Genomic DNA, 20,200 nt, shown 5'->3' on the forward strand with positions numbered 1-20,200 from the left:
GATAGCGAAGTTCAAAACTGCATATCCTTGTGGATTGTCTATCTGCTTGTTCTATCAATTATTCAAAGAGGGGTATTGAAGTCCCTGACTCTGTGGTTTCGCCTACTTCTCCTTTGCAGTTCTAACAGGTTTTTGCTATATGTGGTTTGTAGCTTTATTTTAGGTAAATAAATATTTAGGACCGTTAGACCTCTTGATGACTTGGCTATTAATTATCATGAGATGACCTTCTTTATCCCTGATAATATTCTTTGGGCAGAAATCCACTTTGCTAATAAAATAGCCACACCTGCTTTCTTTTACTAGTGTGAGCATGTATATCTTTTTTCTCACCTTTTTGCTTTCAAGATTCTTGTGTCTTTGTTAAATTAGCGGGTGTTTTGGAGCTTATGATATTCATTTTTACGTTATCACGGTTTACCTTCAAAAGATGCTATTCTCCACAAATATATTAAAAAACAAACATATAATAGCACATTTGGGGGCATATTTTCCTACTTCTTTGCATGCCTAGTAATCTTTGATTGATCCCAGACATTGTAGCTTTTACCTTGTTGGATGCTGTATGTTTTTGAATTCCTATATAGATTTTTGGCCTTTGTTCTGAGATGCATTGAAATGCCTTATTAGGGGGCACCTGGATTACTCAGTTGTTAAGCGCCTTCAGCTCAGGTCATGATCTCAGGGTTGTGGGATTGAGACCTGCATCTCTCTGTCAAATAAATAAAATCATTTAAAAAAAAAAACGCATTTAATAGTTTCATTTGTCCTTTCATACCTCACTTTTAAAATGTATCATGCAGGACCAGAACAGTGTTTAATCTAGGGCTAATTCTTCCCCACCAGTTGAGGCAAGATCCTTCCAAGTACTCTCCCCAGCGCCCTGGGGTCTGTGAGGTGTTCCATGGTGCTGATGAGAATAGGCAGTATTCCTGCAAGAATGCCACGTCTGTTCCCTCTCAACCTAGGATGGGGGTATTGTTGCCTCCCTCAGGTGGTTTCTTCATGTGATTAGTACTCAGCTGGAAACTTCAGGAGGAACCTCTGGGGTTCTTGGTACTCTGTCCCCCACACTCTGGCTGCCTTGGTCTCCCTGAATTCTCAGTTGTATGTCCACAACCCAGGGAGTCTGCCAGCTTGGCCCAGTTTCCATCTTCCTATGGTGTAGCCAGGAACCCTCTCCCAGGCAACAAGCTGCGGCAATTACATGGATGACTTTGTTTCTCAACTCTCAGGAATTATTGTCTTTCATTGTTTGATATCAAGCATCTTAAAACCACAGCTTTATACACTTTGCCTGTTTTTTAATAAGATTTCTGATTCTTGATACTCCCTTTTGTTTGACAGTAGGTCTTACAGAGCCAAAATTATGGAAAAGCGGTGAAAGCAACTTCAAGTAGTTTCCAATCAATGACAAGAAGAAAAATTGTTCATCTATGGCCAAGAAACTGGACAGTGATGGTCTCACTGACATCCTGGAAGAAGACATGAAAGGACTGAGGACAGAGGGAAACAGACTGTCATAAGTACAAAAAAAAAAAAAAAATTCTTGGTATCCTGTATTTCTGGAAGATTCAGGGCCTTTCCGAGGTAACTTTGACTATGGAGCGAAGGGGGGGGGTGGATTTCCCTTCCAGCACTGATCTTTGACCCCAACCCCAGTACAATGAGACTCCCCAGTCCTGTTCTCCATTTCCCTTCTGTTCTCTCAACTATTAGGCAACCTGAGAGGATTTGGACAGGAGTAGGGGCTAGTGAAGGTGAAAATCTGCTGAATCAGTTCTCCCCACCCCAGACTCAAAGGTTGTGAAACAAAGCTGTTATCACTCTTCTTCCCACCAAACATTTGTCAACTGCTGCTTCTCAGGACATTGCTGCCAAACCAGAAGTTTATCCTTTTAACCTTTGGCCCCTGACCCTGGGTAGTGACCTAGTGCTCACTTCTTGACAAGTACTGTGGGGGAGAGGTAATAGGGAATATCTGTTTTGGCTCTGGGGACCGGAAGACCGAACAAGCACATGTGAAACCACTGAACTCTCTAAGGATAAATCCTGTATTTTCCTCTCCAGACTGAAAAGGCCCACTGAGTACCCAGCCCACTGAGTGCCCAGCCCACTGAGTGCATGGACCTGATCACCACCATGGCACTTTGTCATGAAATTTCTCAGAACTAGGGATGAGAAGGAAAGACCCTAAGAGTTAAAAGAGCAAAAAGCATGTTATATATAAAAGACCAGAAGTAGAAATGGAGTCAAGTTTCCCAATATTAGCCCTGGAAGCTAGAAAGTAATGGGGCAATGGCTTCAAAAGTCAGAAGGGGGGGGGCGCCTGGGTGGCTCAGGTCGTGATCCCAGGTTCCTCAGCAGGGAGCCTGCTTCCTCCTTTCTCTCTCTGCCTGCCTCTCTGCCTACTCGTGATCTCTCTCACTCTGTCAAATAAATAAATAAAATCTTTAAAAAAATAAAAGTCAGAAGGGGGATGTTTGGCTGGCTTGGTTAATAGAGCATGCGACTCTTGATCTTGGGGTTGTGCATTCGAGCCCCACGTTGTGTGTAAACATTACTTAAAAATAAAATCTCCAAAAAAGAGGGAAATTATTTCCAAGCCAAAATCCCATATTTAGCCAAATTATCAAATATGAAGATAAAATAAAGCATGCATAGCGGTGCCTGGAGTGGCTCAGTTGGTTAAGCAGCTGCCTTCCCCTCAGGTCATGATCCCAGGTTCAGGGCATCAAGTCCCACATCAGGGTCCTTGCTTAGCGGGGCGTCTGTTTCTCCATACCCCTCACCCCTGCTCATGATCTCTCACTCTCAAATAAATTAATTAATTAAATATTTATTTTGAAAAAGCATGCATAATAATACTTCCTATACACCTTTTCTTTGGCAGCTGTTGTAAGATGTTCAGCAAGATGAAATAGCAGATAAAAACAGACAAAAAAAAAAAAAAAAACCCTGAGATCCAGGATACAGGTAGGGGGGGTTGTATAAATCCCAGGATGAAAATTATGCAGCCAAGAAAGCGACTATTTCCTGGTGGGGCAGGAAGACAAAAGATTCCAGGAGGGAGGTGTTCAGAGAGAGCAAAAAAATGGGGTTTCAAGACGGATATTTAAACATTTAGAAATAAGATTTCTAGGCCTTCAATAGAGGTGATGTACTATGTGGAAAAAATTAAGGATAGGTCTAGAAAAGTAAACAAATTGAGGAGAAAAGCACCATTGTTAACTCCAAGAAGAGTAAAAAGTTGTGCAAGAGTAACTTCTATACCATTTGGCTTTGCGGTGGACAAAACTGACACAGTCATCATAAGACAAATAATCACTGAGTTAACTCAAGGACTGATAGGGCGTGGAAGCTGCAACAGGGAAAACACAGGGGGTGGGGGAAGGGCGGAAGTGGAGAGGAGCTAAAGCTGCATCTGTTGGAGCCAGAGTGCTCAAAATTAACCAACCTAGAAAAACAACGTGAACGGCTATTATTGAGAAATATGCAACTAAAGAAAAAGTAAAAAGTTTAAAGTGGCTACTTCTAGGAGCAAAAATGAAGAGGCAGGGGCGCCTGGGTGGCTCAGTGGGTTAAGCTGCTGCCTTCGGCTCAGGTCATGATCTCAGCGTCCTGGGATCGAGTCCCGCATCGGGCTCTCTGCTCAGCAGGGAGCCTGCTTCCTTCTCTCTCTCTCTCTCTCTCTGCCTGCCTCTCAGTGTACTTGTAATTTCTCTCTCTGTCAAATAAATAAATAAAATCTTTAAAAAAAAAAAAATGAAGAGGCAAAACTAATGGGGTCGGAAGCCTAGCGTTTTTCATTATAACTTCTCTAACACTATGTATTTATAAAAACCATGTGCATTGTTTGCATTATTTGTTTTATTGTGGTAAAATATTCAGAACATAAAATTTGCCTTTTAGCCATTTTTCAGTGTATCATTCAGTGGCTTTAAGTACAATCACATTGCTGTACAGCAATCACACCATCTATCTCTAAAACTTTTCCATCATCCCAAACTGAAACTTCATACCCACTAAATACTAACTCTTCAAACCCCCTTCTTCTAGCTTCTTGTAACCACTATTTTACTTTTTTCTCTATGAATTTGACTATTCTAGGTTTCTCATATAAGTGGAACCATACAATTATTGTCCTCTTATGATGTTTTTTTCATTTAGCCTAATGTCTTCAAGGTCTATCCATGTTGTAGCATGTTTCAGAATTTCCCTTCTTTTAGGGCACCTGGCTGGCTCAGGCAGTGGAGTGTGTAACTCTTGATTTTGACGTTTGTGAGTTTGAGCCCATGTTGGTGTACAGATTACTTAAAAATAAAATCTTTAAAAAAATGTTCCTCCTTTTAAAGACTAAATAAATATTTCATTGTATGTCTATATCATATTTTGTTTTTTCCATTATTAACAAGAAAGCCACAAGTCCAAAATGATGTCACTTAGACCCAGTCCCCAAACCAAGGCTAGATACACTATCTCACTACAGTTGCAAACTCCCCCAGAAATGTAGTCTTAAAGAGTCAGACAGGAATTTTTCTTTTCTTTTCTTTTTTTAATTAAAAATTTTTTTTTTCTGGAAGGTTTGCGGGGAGAGGGCAGAGGGAGAAGGAGAGAGAGAGAGTCTTAAGCAGGCTCCAAGCCCAGTGGAGCTGATTCCAAGATCCTGAGATCATGACCCTGAGCCAAAACCAAGAGTCAGGCATTTAACCAACTGAGCCACCCAGGCCCTCAGCCAAGAATTTTTCAGTCACTTGGGCCACTTGGGCCTTAAGCCAAAACCAAGAGTCAGACATTTAACCAACTGAGTCACCCAGGCCCTCAGCCAAGAATTTTTCAGTCAGGGCCAGTGAATCTGCCACTTGGGCCTTCTCCATTCCCCAAAGAAAGATGAGGTCATTGGCATAAGACTCCTCACTTTTTTTGTGTTACCACAAATTATTGAAGTCCCAGACATTGGCTATACAAAACTGAGAAAGTGTACCCATCTTTCAACAAAATCTATACATTTCTTGGCAAGTTCTCTTCACCTTTCTAATCCCCTGTCCTGGAGGGTAGGAAAAATTGGATTTGGGTTTGTTTTTCCTAAACCTCCCAGGACAAGCTCCTGAGGGATGGTGTTTCCTACAAGCCAACTGTTGATTCGTTCTGCATAAAATCCATTTCTCTAACCTCCTTATCTATCCCCAGCCCTAGCTCTGCTTTCACCTGTGTATCTTGGAAGAACCTTTTATCCCTGAATGTGATACATAGGGTGGCTGATGAAAGGGGTCCTCAATGGGAGATCAAACCTGCATTAGGGAGCAGCTGCTATCCTGACTCTAAGTGGGGTTCACAGGTAAGAGCACATTTAATCTCAGGGCACCACAGCTTCATAAGTCCCCCACCCTTCAAAAGCTCCCCACCCTTTGTGCTTTTCTAGTAACCATGGCTAATATTCTCCATCAACCAAAAAACAGTTGAGATGGTTCAAAACAGAGGATGAGCTTACAGACTCTGGAGTCAGATTATCTAGATTTTCATCACAGCTCAGCCGCTTGTTAGCTGAGTCCCCTTGACAAATCCTCTAACCTCCCAGCATTTCCATTTCTTCATGCACAGAATGTACCTCATTAGTTTCTATAGAGGGTTAATGTAAATACATGTGATGTGCCTGTAACAGTGCCTGGCACAGGATGAGGACTGTATAGATCAACTCTGAGAGGCCTGACATAATGCACAGAGTACCCAGGAGCCCCCTTGCTCTGTTCCTCCTAATGATCTCTTCTGAGGAGTGGGATTTAGGAAGGGAGGTTGAGGATTTGATTTGATTTGATTTAATGTAGAGGATTTTAATTTCTATTTCCTACACCTCTGTATTGTTTGAATTTATTACTTTTTATTAAAAGGAAACCAGGAAAATAAATAAATAAAATGGCACCTGGTGAAGAGAAGGTAAAACAATCTCCCCCCCACCCCCACCCCCCACTGAAATAGCTAAGAAGATACAGAGATTTAGCAACAACAATCCTGGGGTCTCTGACTGGCTCAGTTAGGAGAGCATGTGCCTCTTGGAGTTGTAAACTAATCCAATTCAACCTTTTTTTTTTTTTTAAAGATTTTATTTATTTGACAGATGGAGATCATAAGTAGGCAGAGAAGCAGGCAGAGACAGAGAGAGAGAGAAGGAAGCAGGCTCTCTGCTCAGCAGAGAGCCCGATGTAGGGCTCGATCCCAGGACTCTGGGATCATGACCTGAGCCGAAGGCAGAGTCTTTAACCCACTGAGCCACCCAGGCGCACCCCCCATCCAAACTTTTAAAAATAATGTTGCCAGGGCGCCTGCCTGGCTCAGTTGGAGTAGCAGGTGACTCTAGATCTTGGGGTCCCAAGTATGAGCCCCAGATTAGGTGTAGATATTACTTAAATAAATAAAACTTTAGAAATAATAATAATAATAAAACTAATGTTGTTAATCCAAAGCTTGAAACTCATACAAATTTTCTGCACCTCCAAGACTAATAAAATCGAAGTGTGTGGGTAGGGTGGCATCAGTGTTTCATCTATGCGCCACTCCCCCACAAATAGCTACTAAAAGCTTTTCTTTAGCCCATTAGCAAATAAAATTCAAGGCCAGTACCAACCAGGACAGATAATAGCAGTCCCCTCTACTTCACAGTGAGCTTTTTCTTTGTTTTGAGATGAGGATCCGGTTTTGCCCACCCTTTCCCCATTAGTTTCTCTTTCTAGATTAAAAAAACAAAACAAAAAAAACCTACAACTCCCAGAAGACCCCTGGGCAGGAGTAGGGGTGGGAGAGGGAAGGGTGGTAGGTGAAGGTGTGCCTGACCCCACTCACCCTGCTTTAACATCCTTCTCCTGGAAAAGCACCTGGCAGCTCAAGAAACCTCTTTGCGCTAGTCCTGAAGGATGTGCTCTAGCCAGCAGTAGGGTTATAAAAGAGCAGGCGGATAGCAGTGCCGTGAAACTTCAGCAAGTGTGACAACCAACCCAACCCTGGATCTCCACAAGAATGATGACCTCAGCAACCACAGGCCAGTGGGCGGTCCCCATGACATACCAGGCAGACCACGCAGGGGGCAGAGTCTCCTTCCAAGATGGCATCTGAAGGAAGTTCAAAAGGATAGGGTCACAAATGATCTGTTATTGCTCACTGGGGATATAACTGTTACACATAAGAATTCTGGCTCCCTCCTTACCAGTTTTAAAAGCTTCATTAAATGTAATTACTATGACATTCACTATGTCAAAAACAGGGAGCTAGAGCTATTGTCTTAAAAGAAATACACCTAAAATGGTGCAGTCACTTTGGGAAAGGGTCTGGCAGGTATTCAAAGGGTTAAACATAGATTTCTCCTAAGATCCAGCAATTCCACTCCCAAGCATATTACCAAGAGAATTAAACATGTGTGTTTATGCACAAATGGCACATTTGTGGCAGCATTATTCATGAGAGCCAAAAAAAAGAAGCAATCCAAAGAGCCATCAGATGAGACTAGATCAACAGAATGGGGTGTATCCATACAATGGAATATTATTGTTCAGTTGTAAAAGGGAATGAAACACTGATATGTGCTACAGCCTGAATGGACCTTGGAAACGTTATGCTTAGTGAAAGAAACCAGAAACCTTTCATATGAAAAGTCCAGATTAGGCAAATCCAGGAAGAGAGAAAGTAGATTAGTGGTTGCAGAAGACGGGGAGAGAAGAATGGAAGCGATTGCTAGCAAATGTAGGGTTTCTTTTTGGGTGAGGAAAATGCTCTAGAATCAGATATTGGTGATGATTGTACTCCTATGAGAATTTACAAAAAACCACTACATTAGGCACTTTAGGTGGCTGATGGCATGTAAATGATACCCCCAATGATACCCCTGCTATTAAAAAAGAAGGGGTCCCCAAATGCTAATACAATGGTTTTGGGGTAGTACAGCTGAGTGCAGTTTTTATTTTTATTTTTCTGGGGCTTTATTGTTTTTTTGTTTGTTTTTTTGTCCAAAATTTCCCTCCTCTAATGAGCAGTTATGATTCTAACAACTGAAGCTCTGAAATCAGACACATTCTCCTGGATTCAAATCCAAACTTCTTCTGAATGAACTGGTTAATCTTGGGCAAGTTACTTAATTATTCTACACCTTAGGCTCTTTATGGAAAATTGAGCAATAATATATATTACTTACCACAGGGTAGTTGTGAGAATTTAATAAGAAAGTGTTGTAAAACGCTTAGATTGGAGCTTGGCATATTAGTAAGTATTGAAGAAATATCAGCTGCCATTTTTTCTTTAGCTTTTTTTTTTTTTTTTTTTTTTTTTTTTTTTTTTTTTTAAGTAATCTCTGCATCCAACTTGGAGCTCAAACTCCCCACTCAGAAACCAAGAGTCTCGTGCTCTACCTACTCACACAGCCAGGCACTCACCCACTCCCCCCCATCCCCCTCACCCCCTGCGGCTAGTTCTGTTAAGACTACAAGACAGTAAAATAATACTACTAATTTTTATAAGTAGTACTTATACAGCACTGCTGTTGATGCATTTTAATGCATTTAGTCCTCACAACTACCTTAGGAAGTGGAGTACTCATATGCTCATTTTACAGCTGAATATTAACAGTGGCATTTGCTGGCAACATGCAGTCTGTACATTCTGTAGGAATTTAGGAGTCCGTGAAGAGCACAGAGAGCTGAGGCAATCAAGGAGGACTCCATGAAGAGCATGGCCCTGGAAGGAAAGTAAGGGAGGCCCTGGATAATCCCTCATGGGTGGGAAAGGGTGATGAGGGCTTTCCAGATGGAATGGAAGTTACCCAACAAGTAGGTGGAAAATATTAACATTTGTTCAGGGTGAGTACAGATTATGTAATGAGTACAGATTATGTGTTATATTATTTTCTGTACTTTCATGCAACTGAAAAATAATTACAAAAACAAAATTAAAAATATTTTAGTCACTGTGTTCTGAATAAAACATTTGCTTTCCCTGAGTCTTTGACTTATGTAGTATATATAACACATTCGCTGGTTAGAAGAACTAGTAAATCTTAATTCTCTTCATTCTTTCTAAAACAAACGTTAGTTTTTAAATTCTATTTGCCTGTCACTATACCTTAGAGTTTCTTTTTTCCATATGGATCTGTCTTACTCCTTGTCACACTGGAGTAGGAATTACTCCAACTACTGCACATTGCACAGTAGGAACCGTCAATGATTTGTTTCTCCCTTCCCTACTGACCACAATTTTCTATTACAAGCACTGTTTGTAAATATTTTACCCTTGTAAAAGTCTTTCCCATGCACTACCTAGAATAGATACTAGGAAGCAGAAATGCCATAAATCCAATTTTCAAAAAGTGAATCAAACGGGGGATGAATGCAAAAATTTCTGTACTTCCCAATCAATTTTGTTGTAAACCCAGAACTGCCATTTAAGAAAAAATAATTTTTTAAAAAGATTTTATTTATTTATTTATTCGACACAGAGAGAGAGAGAGAGATCACAAGTAGGCAGAGAGGCAGGCAGAGAGAGAGGGGGAACCAGGCTCCCTGCTGAGTAGAGAGCCCAATGTGGGGCTCAATCCCAGGACCCTGAGATCATGACCTGAGCAGAAGACAGAGGTTTAACCCACTGAGCGACTCAGGCGCCCCAAGAAAATATAATCTTTAAAAAAAAAAAAAAAGGTCAGAGACCGGGCAAGCTGGCGAACTTGGGAGTCCAGACGGTTTCTCACGTGATCTGGGCTGGGGCGTGGGGCTCCCGTCAGCTTGCCGGGCCGGGCCCAGGTGGCACCGGTGCAGCCTCCCCGCCAGGTATTAGATGCAGTAGAGCAGTGACCTACTACCCCCAGGACACGCGCTCCGCCCTGCCTCACGGTCCCTTTCATTGAAAAAAAAAAAAAAAAGGTCCTCGGCGATCACGTGAAAGCGGCGTGCCAGCCGCCTGACGTCACGGAGCGCAGGCCAATGGACGCTTCTGTTTATGTCGGAGGTCACCGGAATATCAGAGCCCCCGCACGCAGCCTCGCCCCGCCGCCGCCGCCGCGCCGCTCACCCGCCCAGGTCGCGGGCGCCCAGCTGGAGCAGGAGGCGGCGCGGCTGCAGCGCCGCGGGGAGGGCCGCGCCGTTGCTTCCTGCAGCCGCGTCTCCGCTAGCCTGCCCCTCGCAGTCCCCGGGGCGCCGTGCGGCTCCAGACCGGGACCGAAGCTGCCGGCCGTCGCGGGTGGCCGAATCTGCGTCCCGCCTCAGCGCTCGGAGGACATGCGGAAGAGAGAATGACCCAGAGGGACACGCTTGTGCATCTCTTTGCCGGGGGGTACGGTCCAGACCAGGCGTGCAGGCTGGGGCCGAGGGTGCTGGGCTGAGGCCGAGGTCTGACGCGCAGGCCAGAGGAACGAGGGAGGGGGCTCCAGCCCGTTGGGTGGAGAGGGCGAAGCTCGGCGGGGAGCGGGGAGGAGGCTTGAGCCGGGCGTGCTGAGGAGGCTGAGGCCCGGCGGGGCAGGGGAAGATGAGGGACGAAGCTGGGGCGGGACATCAGCCTTGGGGGCCGCGGAGCCGCGGCAAGGCTGGGGCGGAAGCTGCAACCTGGAGGAGCCGCGGGCGGGGCTGGGGAGGACCGAGCGGACTGGGGCCGCGGGTCGCGGCCTAGCGCGTGTCCGGGATGCGGGGCCGTGGGAAGGAGCGTGGTGCAGGCCTCGCGGAGGTTTCTAGGCCTGAGGGACGGGGCGGAGGTGCGGAGGCCGAGGACAAAATGGGCGCCGGGACCGCCTCCTCCCTCCTGCCTTGCCTCGCGGGCGGCGAGGCCTCCTCACGTCGCTCACGCCCCACCTCGGACCTCAGGGTTTTCCCCGCCCTTGCTGCGCGGGTGGGCCCTGGGTTGGGGTTGGGGGGAGAGCGCCCCGCACCCGCGGGGAGACTTCACTGCTCACCGCGGGAGCTGAAGGATCCTCGCTCTTGGAAAATTTTCTTCCCGAGCTTCTCCAGGTTGCAAGATGCGTGCTAAGCGGCATTGCCTTTGGGGTCAGATTCTTTCTCGAAAACCAGCCCTCTTGTGCACACTCTGTTCTTCGTCTGCTTAAAGGAGAAAGTCGGGGGTAGGGAGAGGTCAAATGCTTTGGCGATAGTTACTGTGTGTATGAGATTACGACTAAGCCTAAAGCCTCCCTCATTGCCAACCTAAAGGCTACAGATACTTTGTTGAGCCAGTTGAGTCTCTTTTAGGTTTGTTCCTTCCAGATTATTTGGGGAATCCTAGCATTTTTAAGTCTAAGAGTTGCTTATCTGTAGGATCACAGTCATCAAAAAATGGCTGCGGTGAATTATGCTGAGGCTCTTTTATGTCTATATGACCATGTAAAGTCGCATCCTGTTAAAGCGGCCACTGTAAGATTTTATTGCCAGTGATGGTAATACTTTTCCTTGGGTTGGCACATTCAGTCAGCAAACTTTTATTGTACACTAGTCATGGGCCAGCCACTGATCTGGAATAAAAAATACTTTCCTTTTAATCCGTGAGGCAAAGTTTAGACGGAGTTTACTTTCCATATTTCTGACACTTTTGCCAGTAATCCATATTTCTGATACATTAACCAATAATATTGGCAAGTTAAATCTTTAAAAAAAAATTAGCCATGTAGATGTTCTTGTAAATATGTGTTAGGCAAATTATCAGGCTTCCTCATACTGTAATTGAGGTAATGTATCTCAAAGGAGACTGCACATTTACTTATGGCCGCTATTTTAATATGAGTGAAAAATGGACAAAAACTTTTATTTTAATTGGTTTCATTTGTAAATTGAGGAGGGTGTGCTACATGATCTCTAAGGCCCTTCCCAGGTCCTAACATTTCTATTACTCTGCATTCAAAATTCATACATCAAGTTTTTTTAAAAGTAGGGCGTGTTAGCTTGATTGCACTAAGTTCCCTGTTTGGATTAAGATATTCTGTCACTTTTTTGTTACTAATGCATGTAAAGGACCTCCTGGTTAGCTTTTTCTTTAAGAGCAGAAATGGAGTTTTTGCAGCATCTAAACACCAATAGATTTAGAAGCCTCCCCTCCCCCAAAGAACCTAGCATTTGCAGGTTATTGAGAGTATTAAATGAAGTACTGGAATAAAGCCTGACACAACATAGGTGATCAGCCTTGTAAATTCCTTTGTATCTCTTGGTTTTATAGTTATATGTGGTTGCATAATTTTTTGCAATAAAACCTGGTTTACCTTTTTTTTACCCCCTGGTTTATCATTTTTAGAGAAATATTAGGACTAGGATGGTAAAGATCATCTGGTTCAGCCCCTTAAAAATATGGAAAATTACTGAGGTGTATTGATTTACCCAAGGTCAAACAGCTTTCTATACATATAAAATGAGAGGTAAATAATCTCTACAGATCCTTCCAGCTCTATATTACATAACGCCAATATTGTAGAATATCCTGGAGGTCTATATGGTAACCTTTTGGAAATGATGTTGGGTTGTGTCAGTTACATTGTTCTTAATTGAAGATGTTGAATTCTTTTATATATGAAAGTTGCTTATTTAGGCGATCACTTCTGGTACATAGAAAGCTAGATTTCATTTTTATCCTGTTAGACTTATGTTAATTAGGAGTTAGGAAAGTTATTTTCACTTTAGCAATAATAAGTAGTTACGGAAGAGGGGAGAGATCTTTTTTAATAGCTGTTGTGACTGGGCTGCTTCACATACAGGTATCATTTAGATTAAGTTCTGAAAACTCAATATGTTTTAAAAATCTAAATAATGTTTTGCAGTGGCATTTAATCTTAGGCAAAAATTGCCCAAGTATGGGGCCTTTGGATTGTTTCCCTGATGGTTGTATTCAAGTATGTGTTTATCAGAATCTTGAAAATTTCCAATGGTCTGTATTATTAAATCGGAAACATTTGCAACAGATTAGAGCTTGGACCTTGGATGTGGGTGACATAGTCACATTGCTAACTTATTCTTTCTTTAAGACACCCTTTGGTTCCATTATATTTTTTGCCAGGGTTAATTCAGAGTTTGTAAGGTCATTGGTTAGGTCAGTTGTGTTATGGAGGCAACTCCTAACAACTTGTCAAAAGAATGTAAGTAAGATTTAATTTAAGCTGTATTTTTAATAACTATTTGTATATTAAACTCTTTAATAGAACTATATATTGTGTAGACTTGGGTCAGCTATCCAGTAAGAGACAGTTTGCTTTTTTTCTAGGAAGAGATTGTCTCAGATAGAAGGAATAAACCTTAGAAACTGTCCTTTCTAGGTTTTTGATGTTATAGAATAACAAACTTGACTATTCTTTCCTTGGAATTCTTTGCCAATCAAAGCACTTAAAGAAAATGAGCAAGCAACCTTGCATTGGAACTTTTTTTTTTCTTACAATAAAGCTACAACTTAGTACTTTATTATTAGCAGCAAATTACATTAGTGATAACTTACAAGCAACTGGTCTTAACTCATTGGCCACATCATGGACAGAGGGACACAGGAGCATTACAAGGCAAAAAGGAAGTGGTGGCCTGCTTAAGGCACTTGGAATGGGGATGGTGAGGGGAAATGTGAGAGGAAGTTTAGAATGTAGAACCAGAGAGACTTGATGATAATTGGATGTTAGAAAGCCTCTATATGCCCTTGTCACCCTTGTTAGCCTTCAGTACCTCATACTAAGGTAATCATAGGAGCTTCTTCACATGGCCTTTCTTAATTGTATATATTTAAAGTATACAGCATGATGATTTGATAATACGAATGCATAGTGAAAAGATTATGACATAACATCTGGTGTAGTTACCATTTTTTGTGATGGCACCTGAAATCTATTCTTTGCAGATTTCCAGTGTTCAGTATAGTAGTAGTAATTTTAATCATTGTGCTATACATTAGAACTTTAGGCTTATTCATCCTACATAACTGCAGATTTGTACTGACTAATATTCTAACATTTCCCACACCTTCTTGCCCCTGCTGACTACCCTGTATTGTTCTGTCTTACTTGACTTTAGATTTTATGTAATAGTGAGATCATGCCATTTTTTCCTTTCTGTGTCTGACTTATTTCACTTAGCATAATGTCTTCTATGTTCTTTTGTGTTGTTGTAAATGACAGGGTCTTCCACGTGGCCTTCTTGATCCTGGATGCTTCCTAGCCGCACTAGATTCTACATTTCTATCTTGCTAGTTTTTGGTTTTTTGGTTGTTGTTGTTTTAAGATTTTGTATTTTGAGAACTCGAGCACAAGCAGGCAGGGAGAAGGAGAAGCAGTCTCCCTGCTGAGCCGGAAGCCTGGTCCACTGGATCCCAGGACCCTGGAATCAGGACCTGAGCCACCCAGGCGCCCTATCTTGCTAATATTTTAAAGCATTATATTGGCTGTGCAAATCAGTGTTCATGTAGAGTTTTATTATTATAAATAGTAAAACAATTTAAATCCGTATTCATTGTTTAGAAACTTTCTTTGTGGGAGAATAGAATAAAACTAAAATAATTTTAAATATTATGGTTTTTATATAGAATGTTTAAGAAATAATTTCTAGTCTTTTGTTTTATGACTTGCTTAATAAAATAATTGTGCTGTCCAAAATCTTATAGATTAATAAATGAGGCACACAGTATATATTCAGTATATTTTAGTTGTACTCCTCCCATCCCTTTAGTTTTGAAGCTGAGAATGCATTGTCCCTAGCCTCCACCTGTTAAGTAGTAAGCTGGCTTTAATGTTGCACTAAATTGACCAGTAAGTAGAAGTTATCTCTACTCACAAGCTATTTAAGATTTGTAATAATAACTGTACAGAAGAGGGGTGCCTGGGTGGCTCAGTTGTTCAAGTGTCCAACTCCTGATTTGACACTCAGGTTAGGATCTCAGGGTCATGAGATAAAGTGTGTGCTCAGCGCTGGACCTGGAGCCTGTTAGGATTTTCTCTCTTCCTGTCTGTCCCATTCTTCTTCTCATCCCTACCATCCTCACTAACACCTGCCCCCCTGCCCAAAAAAAAACCCAGAAGAACACATTTTTCCCTTTATATCCTTCCTGGCTAAATTGCATCTAATTTAGCATAGAACAGCATGCTTCAAATTGTATAGGAACCTATTAGTGGATTATAAAATCAATTTGGTTGGTTTGTGACCAACCTTCTAAAAATAGTAAGTATTCTGTGAAATGTTTGTGAATGTGGATATACTGTGTCTTCGTGTAAAATAGTTCTTGTGGAATTGAATTCAGAGATTTGAAAGGGAAAGAGCTGGACTTAAAAATCAGATTTGGTTTGTTCTTTAGTTGACTGTCAACTTGGAGCAACTAATTTTCCCTTGCAGGATTTTTGTTTCTTCATCTGCAGAATAAGGAAGTTGGGCCAAATACACTGTTTACTACCTCCTTTTTAAAAAAAAGTTTAAATTTTATTTATTTATTTATTTGAGAGAGAGAACAGGAGATGGGGGAGGGTCAGAAGGAGAAGCAGAGTTCCTGCTGAGCAGGGATCCCCATGTGGGACTCAGTCTTGGGACTCCAAGATCATGACCTGAGCTGAAGGCAGTCTGTGGTAAGTGGATATAAACTGCTGATTTCCTGATGCTTTCATTGTAGCATCAGGAAATACAGAAGATAAAGTAAATAAAATACTTAGTATTTTAAGTGGGCAGTATGGGCTGTAGAGAAGAGTAGTGCAAGAAAGGTGGCTAAAGAGTCAGTGTGAAAGATTTTATATATGGTGATCAGAGAGGACTTAAGTGAGAAGTGACAACTGAGCAAAGATAAAGAGGTGAGCTAGTAACTGGCTCTTCAATTCAAGGCAAGAATGGAAGACGAAATGGCAAGAGTAGAAATTCTGAGGTAGGAGCATGGGTCGTATAATAAATTCTAATTAGAATTACAGCAGAGATCAGTGGCTTAGACCAGGATGGAATTGATGAGCAGTGGTTAAGATTCTGGATTTATTTTGGAGTAACTGAGTCAAAGACACTTGCATACCATTTTTTCATGGGGTCCAGTAAGTAGGTCCCAGAAGCATTCTCCAGTTAAAAACTGCTGCTGTTAAAAAAAAAAAAAAAAGATACTGCTAAGTTTTTTTTGATTGTTTATTTTAAAAATAAATGTGTGCGTATAGTATTTTTTAAAAATGCTGCTGTAAGATTCTTATTAAACAGCATTCCCCAACTCCTCTCCTCCCACATTTCCTTCCTAGTGGGAACTTCTTGTTGTCTCAGCTGTGTAGAATTTTCTTCACACTTTCTCTTCTGGTAGATGAGGATTTAAGGGGCACCTGGGTGGCTCAGTTGGTTAAGTGGCTGCCTTCTGTTCAGGTCATGATCCCAGAGTCCTGGGATTGAGCCCCACTTTGGGCTCCCTGCTCAGCAGAAGCTTGCTTCTCCCTCTCCCTCTGACTGCTGCTCTGCCTGCTTGTGTTCTCTCTCTGTCTCTCAAATAAATAAATAAATAAATAATCTTTTTAAAAAAAGAAAAGATGAGGATTTAGTTATACAGTTCCCTATTTCTCCTTTCTTTCTGTTCTCTCAGTATATAGTTAGTTACATAACAATTTTTTAGTTAAATCAATAGATAATGCTCAGCTTACTGTGGTAGTGTATCTTTGATTGGAGGGCTCAGTTGTTGACCTTTTCTTTCTTGAATATCTTCATTTCCTCCCCTTGGAATTAATAATTGCTACACATTTCAAAATGTTTGTTTAATTATGTGAGTACTTGAATATTTAGTTTCATATCATCAAATATATTCATTTGTCTTTTTTTTTTCCTGAATATCTTCATCCCTCTGAACTGTGTGAATCCTTTCTGGGCTGGTTATTTTCTGAGCCTGACATTTTCACTGTCATCTTGGGATTCCTTTCTCGCTCTCCTAGGTTACTCATTCTTTTCCTAAATTCAATCCCCACCCCCATCCCCATTTTATCAAGATGTAATTGACCTATAATGCGTATTAGTTTTAGGTGTACAACATAATAACTTGGAATATTCCCTCCTCTTTTTTAGATTAATCCCTTAACTTGTAGAACATGTTCTTTAGTAGCTAAGATAAGGTATAAGGTAAGAAATTTCTTAAATATTTATTTGCCTGTATTTATTTTTTCTGCTTGATAGGTAGGTTTGGTATAGAATTCTAGAATCCATAATCTTCTGGGAATTCTGATGCTATTTTGACATTTCCTTTGTTAAAAAACCTTTTATGCTTTGTGTGGAAGTTGATGAGATCTTTGTTCCCAATATTTTAAAAGATTGTAGTAGCTCACCTTGGTGTAGGAATTCATTTTGGGTTTTGTTTTGATTTTTTTGGAATCTATTGATTGTACCTGTGAAGCCTGACCTCTGAGATTCTTGAATTCTCACATTCTTTTTTTTTTTTTTTTTTAAGGTTTTATTTATTTATTTATTTGACAGAAAGAAAGAGAGATCGCAAGTAGGCAGAGAGGAGGCAGATAGAGAGAGGGGTGGAAGCAGGCTCCCGCAGAGAACCTGATGCTGGGCTTGATCCCAGGACCCTGAGAACATTAGCTGAGCTGAAGGCAGAGGCTTAACTCACTGAGCTACCCAGGCACCCCGAATTCTCAGGTTCTTTAGAGAATTAGGCTTCTGCCTGGGAATATAGTTTCACCCAGTGTGTGGGGAGTTGGGGGTAGATCCCACCTGGATATCGCCCCTTTGTTGTGTAGCCTATCAGCCAGTCCTTCTGTTTTCCATTCTTTGCCTCACCTCCATCTTGAATACTTTGTGCACTGATCTTCAGGCCTCTTGAGATTCTGCAGGGCTTTTCTTCCATATTTCCTTCTGCAGTTCTTTTTGCCTCCTTGCTCGTAAGTCATTAAAAATCCCTTTATGCTTCATTGCTTGGAATCTTGGGTCTTGTTCATTTCTCCCTGGCTCCCTCTGTCCTTGTGGCATATTTCTTTAAAATATGCGTTTTTTGACGTGGAGAGGAAATAATGTATAGTTAACCCCGTTTTCATGAGGAGAGATTTTAAATGTTTGACTCCAGTAGTTTTGTTCGCTGCATCAATTCTTCTGATTTCAGCATGCGTGGTAATTTTAAATGGCTTGAAGATAAAAACGGCATGAGAGATACTGGAGTGTCACCCCTATGCTTACATACCTATTGAATTTCGTAACATAAAATTGCTTCAGGACAGCCTAAGTGCTTGTGTGTACACCCACTTAAACCATTCCCCAGCTCTGTGTAACTTAGATCCTCATTACTTGTTGAATTGTTTTTAAGAGGGAGAATTGTTTAAGTTTTAAACATTACTTTTAAATTGTTCCTTAAGGAATCATAGTATCTTGTCTGTGGTCTGGCCATAAAGTGTTTGTAAAAGTTATGATGGAATTCTGTTACTGCTATCTGTAATAGATGCTGATTAAATTCAGTAGCTAATACTAATGTGTGCAATGTCATGAAATACTTTACATGGGTAATATCATACATCATCTTTACAACAAGGCTGTTTTCCCAAAGTAGATTGTGGTCTTTTATATAAAGTTGACTCTCGAACAACATGGATTTGAACTGATATGGGCCACTTTTATGCAGATTTTTTTTTCAATAAATATAATACTGTAAATATAGTTTCCTCACATGATTTTCTTAACATTTTCTTCTGCTTTATATAGTAAGAATAAAATATATAATACATATGCAAAATACATGTTACATGTTCATTTTCTTGGTAAGGCTTCAGTCAGTAGTAGCCTATTAGAAGTTACATTTTGGGGGAGTCGAAAGTTAATGTGGATTTTTAACTACATGGGGGTGTGGGAAAGGTTGGTTCCCCTAACCCCCATGTTGTCTGGGAGTCAACTGTAATGAGGTTTTAAGACTATTTCATAGCTGTTCAAAAATTATACCTGTTCCTTATTTATTGAGTATGGGCTCTCCCTTAATCTAGTTAATTTTGTTTCAGATCTCTTATAGGCCTACTATTTATCTAATTGGTGTGTTGATTCTGACAATAGAATTACGGTTTTGATCTTTCCTTTTGGGCTTTAATTTTTTTTTTAATTTTTTAATTTTTAAAAATTTCCTATTTAAAACTAAATGGAGTTTTTAGGAAACACTAAGTTAATTATGACTAAAATTTTAACACAAAGTATTCAATTCCAGGTAGTGCATATACTTAACTAGTTTTCACTTACTCAGTTTTTTCATCAGTTTTATCAAGGCATATGATAACGTTCACCAAATAAAATTTGTTAAGTGTGTAGTTCAGTAAGTTTTGGTAATGTGTAAGGTCCTGTAAGTACTATTAAAATCAATCAAGATACAGAACATTCCTTTTATCCCAAGAATTCCTCCATGCCCTTTGCAGGCAGTTCCTATGCACTCCACTACCTCTAGGTAATCACTGATCTCATTTCTGTTCTAGTTTTGCCTTTTCCAAAAAGTCATAAAAATGAAAATGTCCTAAAATAAAAGGCTTTTGTCCCTCACTTTCTCAGCATAATGCTTTTGAGATTCATCCAGATTGTTACTTTTTTTACAGAATGTAATAATCTATTGTATTGATATACCATAACTTGTTTATCCTTCATGTTGCTAGACATTTAGGTTACCAGTTTTGGGCTTTTAAGAATACAGCTGCTATGAGTATTCATGGACAGGACTTTGTGAAGACATATATCTGGATTTCTCCTGAGTCAGCACCTAAGAGCGGGACTTTATAAGAAATCAACAGGCTGTCTTTTCTGGGTTTTTTTGTTTGTTTGTTTTTTAAAGCCATTTTCTAAAATGACTACCACTTTGCATTCCCATCAGCAGTGTATGAGATTTCCAGTTGGCCTTTATCAGCACTTGGCTTTCTCATTCTTTTTAGTTTTCACCAATAATAGATGTATCCTTATAGCTCATTGTGGTTGTTTGCATTTCCCTGATAAATGATTTTGAAAAAAAATCTTTCAGGGTTTATTTGCAACCATATGCATATGAATGTTCTGTTTTTAAGTTGTATTTTTCACTTTTGTTGCATAAAATTTGTTTCAGTTTTATTTTCTTGATGGCGTGTTACTGTTGTATCACTGTGAAATACTTACATATTTTATATATATGTCCTAAATTTTGTATATTTATAAATAATTTGTTCTAAATTTTATTGGGCGTTGCTATGCTGCCTTTTTTTACTATGTGATACACACATACACTTTTTTTTTTTTAATTCTAGAGATAGAATTGTTTAGTGTATTTCTGTGGTGGGCTACTTTTCTTTTTC

The 20,200-nt window shown here is 40.6% G+C and overlaps 1 protein-coding gene across 2 annotated transcripts in view; it reads left to right on the top strand.

Moving 5' to 3' along the window:
• The first annotated feature begins 9,954 nt into the window (after positions 1-9,954).
• Positions 9,955-20,200, top strand: part of SLC25A36 (solute carrier family 25 member 36) — a 36,126-nt gene continuing 25,880 nt past the window's right edge. The window contains exon 1 of one of the 2 annotated variants that reach the window (XM_004780863.3): positions 9,955-10,305. In XM_004780863.3, coding sequence (XP_004780920.1) covers positions 10,265-10,305 — 41 coding nt within the window. In that variant the 5' untranslated portion in view covers positions 9,955-10,264. The remainder of the gene's footprint in view (positions 10,306-20,200) is intronic. The other variant, XM_004780862.3, reaches the window with a different exon arrangement.

Source organism: Mustela putorius, unplaced genomic scaffold (assembly GCF_011764305.1).
Source record: "Mustela putorius furo isolate JIRA1106 unplaced genomic scaffold, ASM1176430v1.1 tig00003834_pilon_pilon_pilon, whole genome shotgun sequence".
Lineage (NCBI taxonomy): Eukaryota > Metazoa > Chordata > Mammalia > Carnivora > Mustelidae > Mustela > Mustela putorius.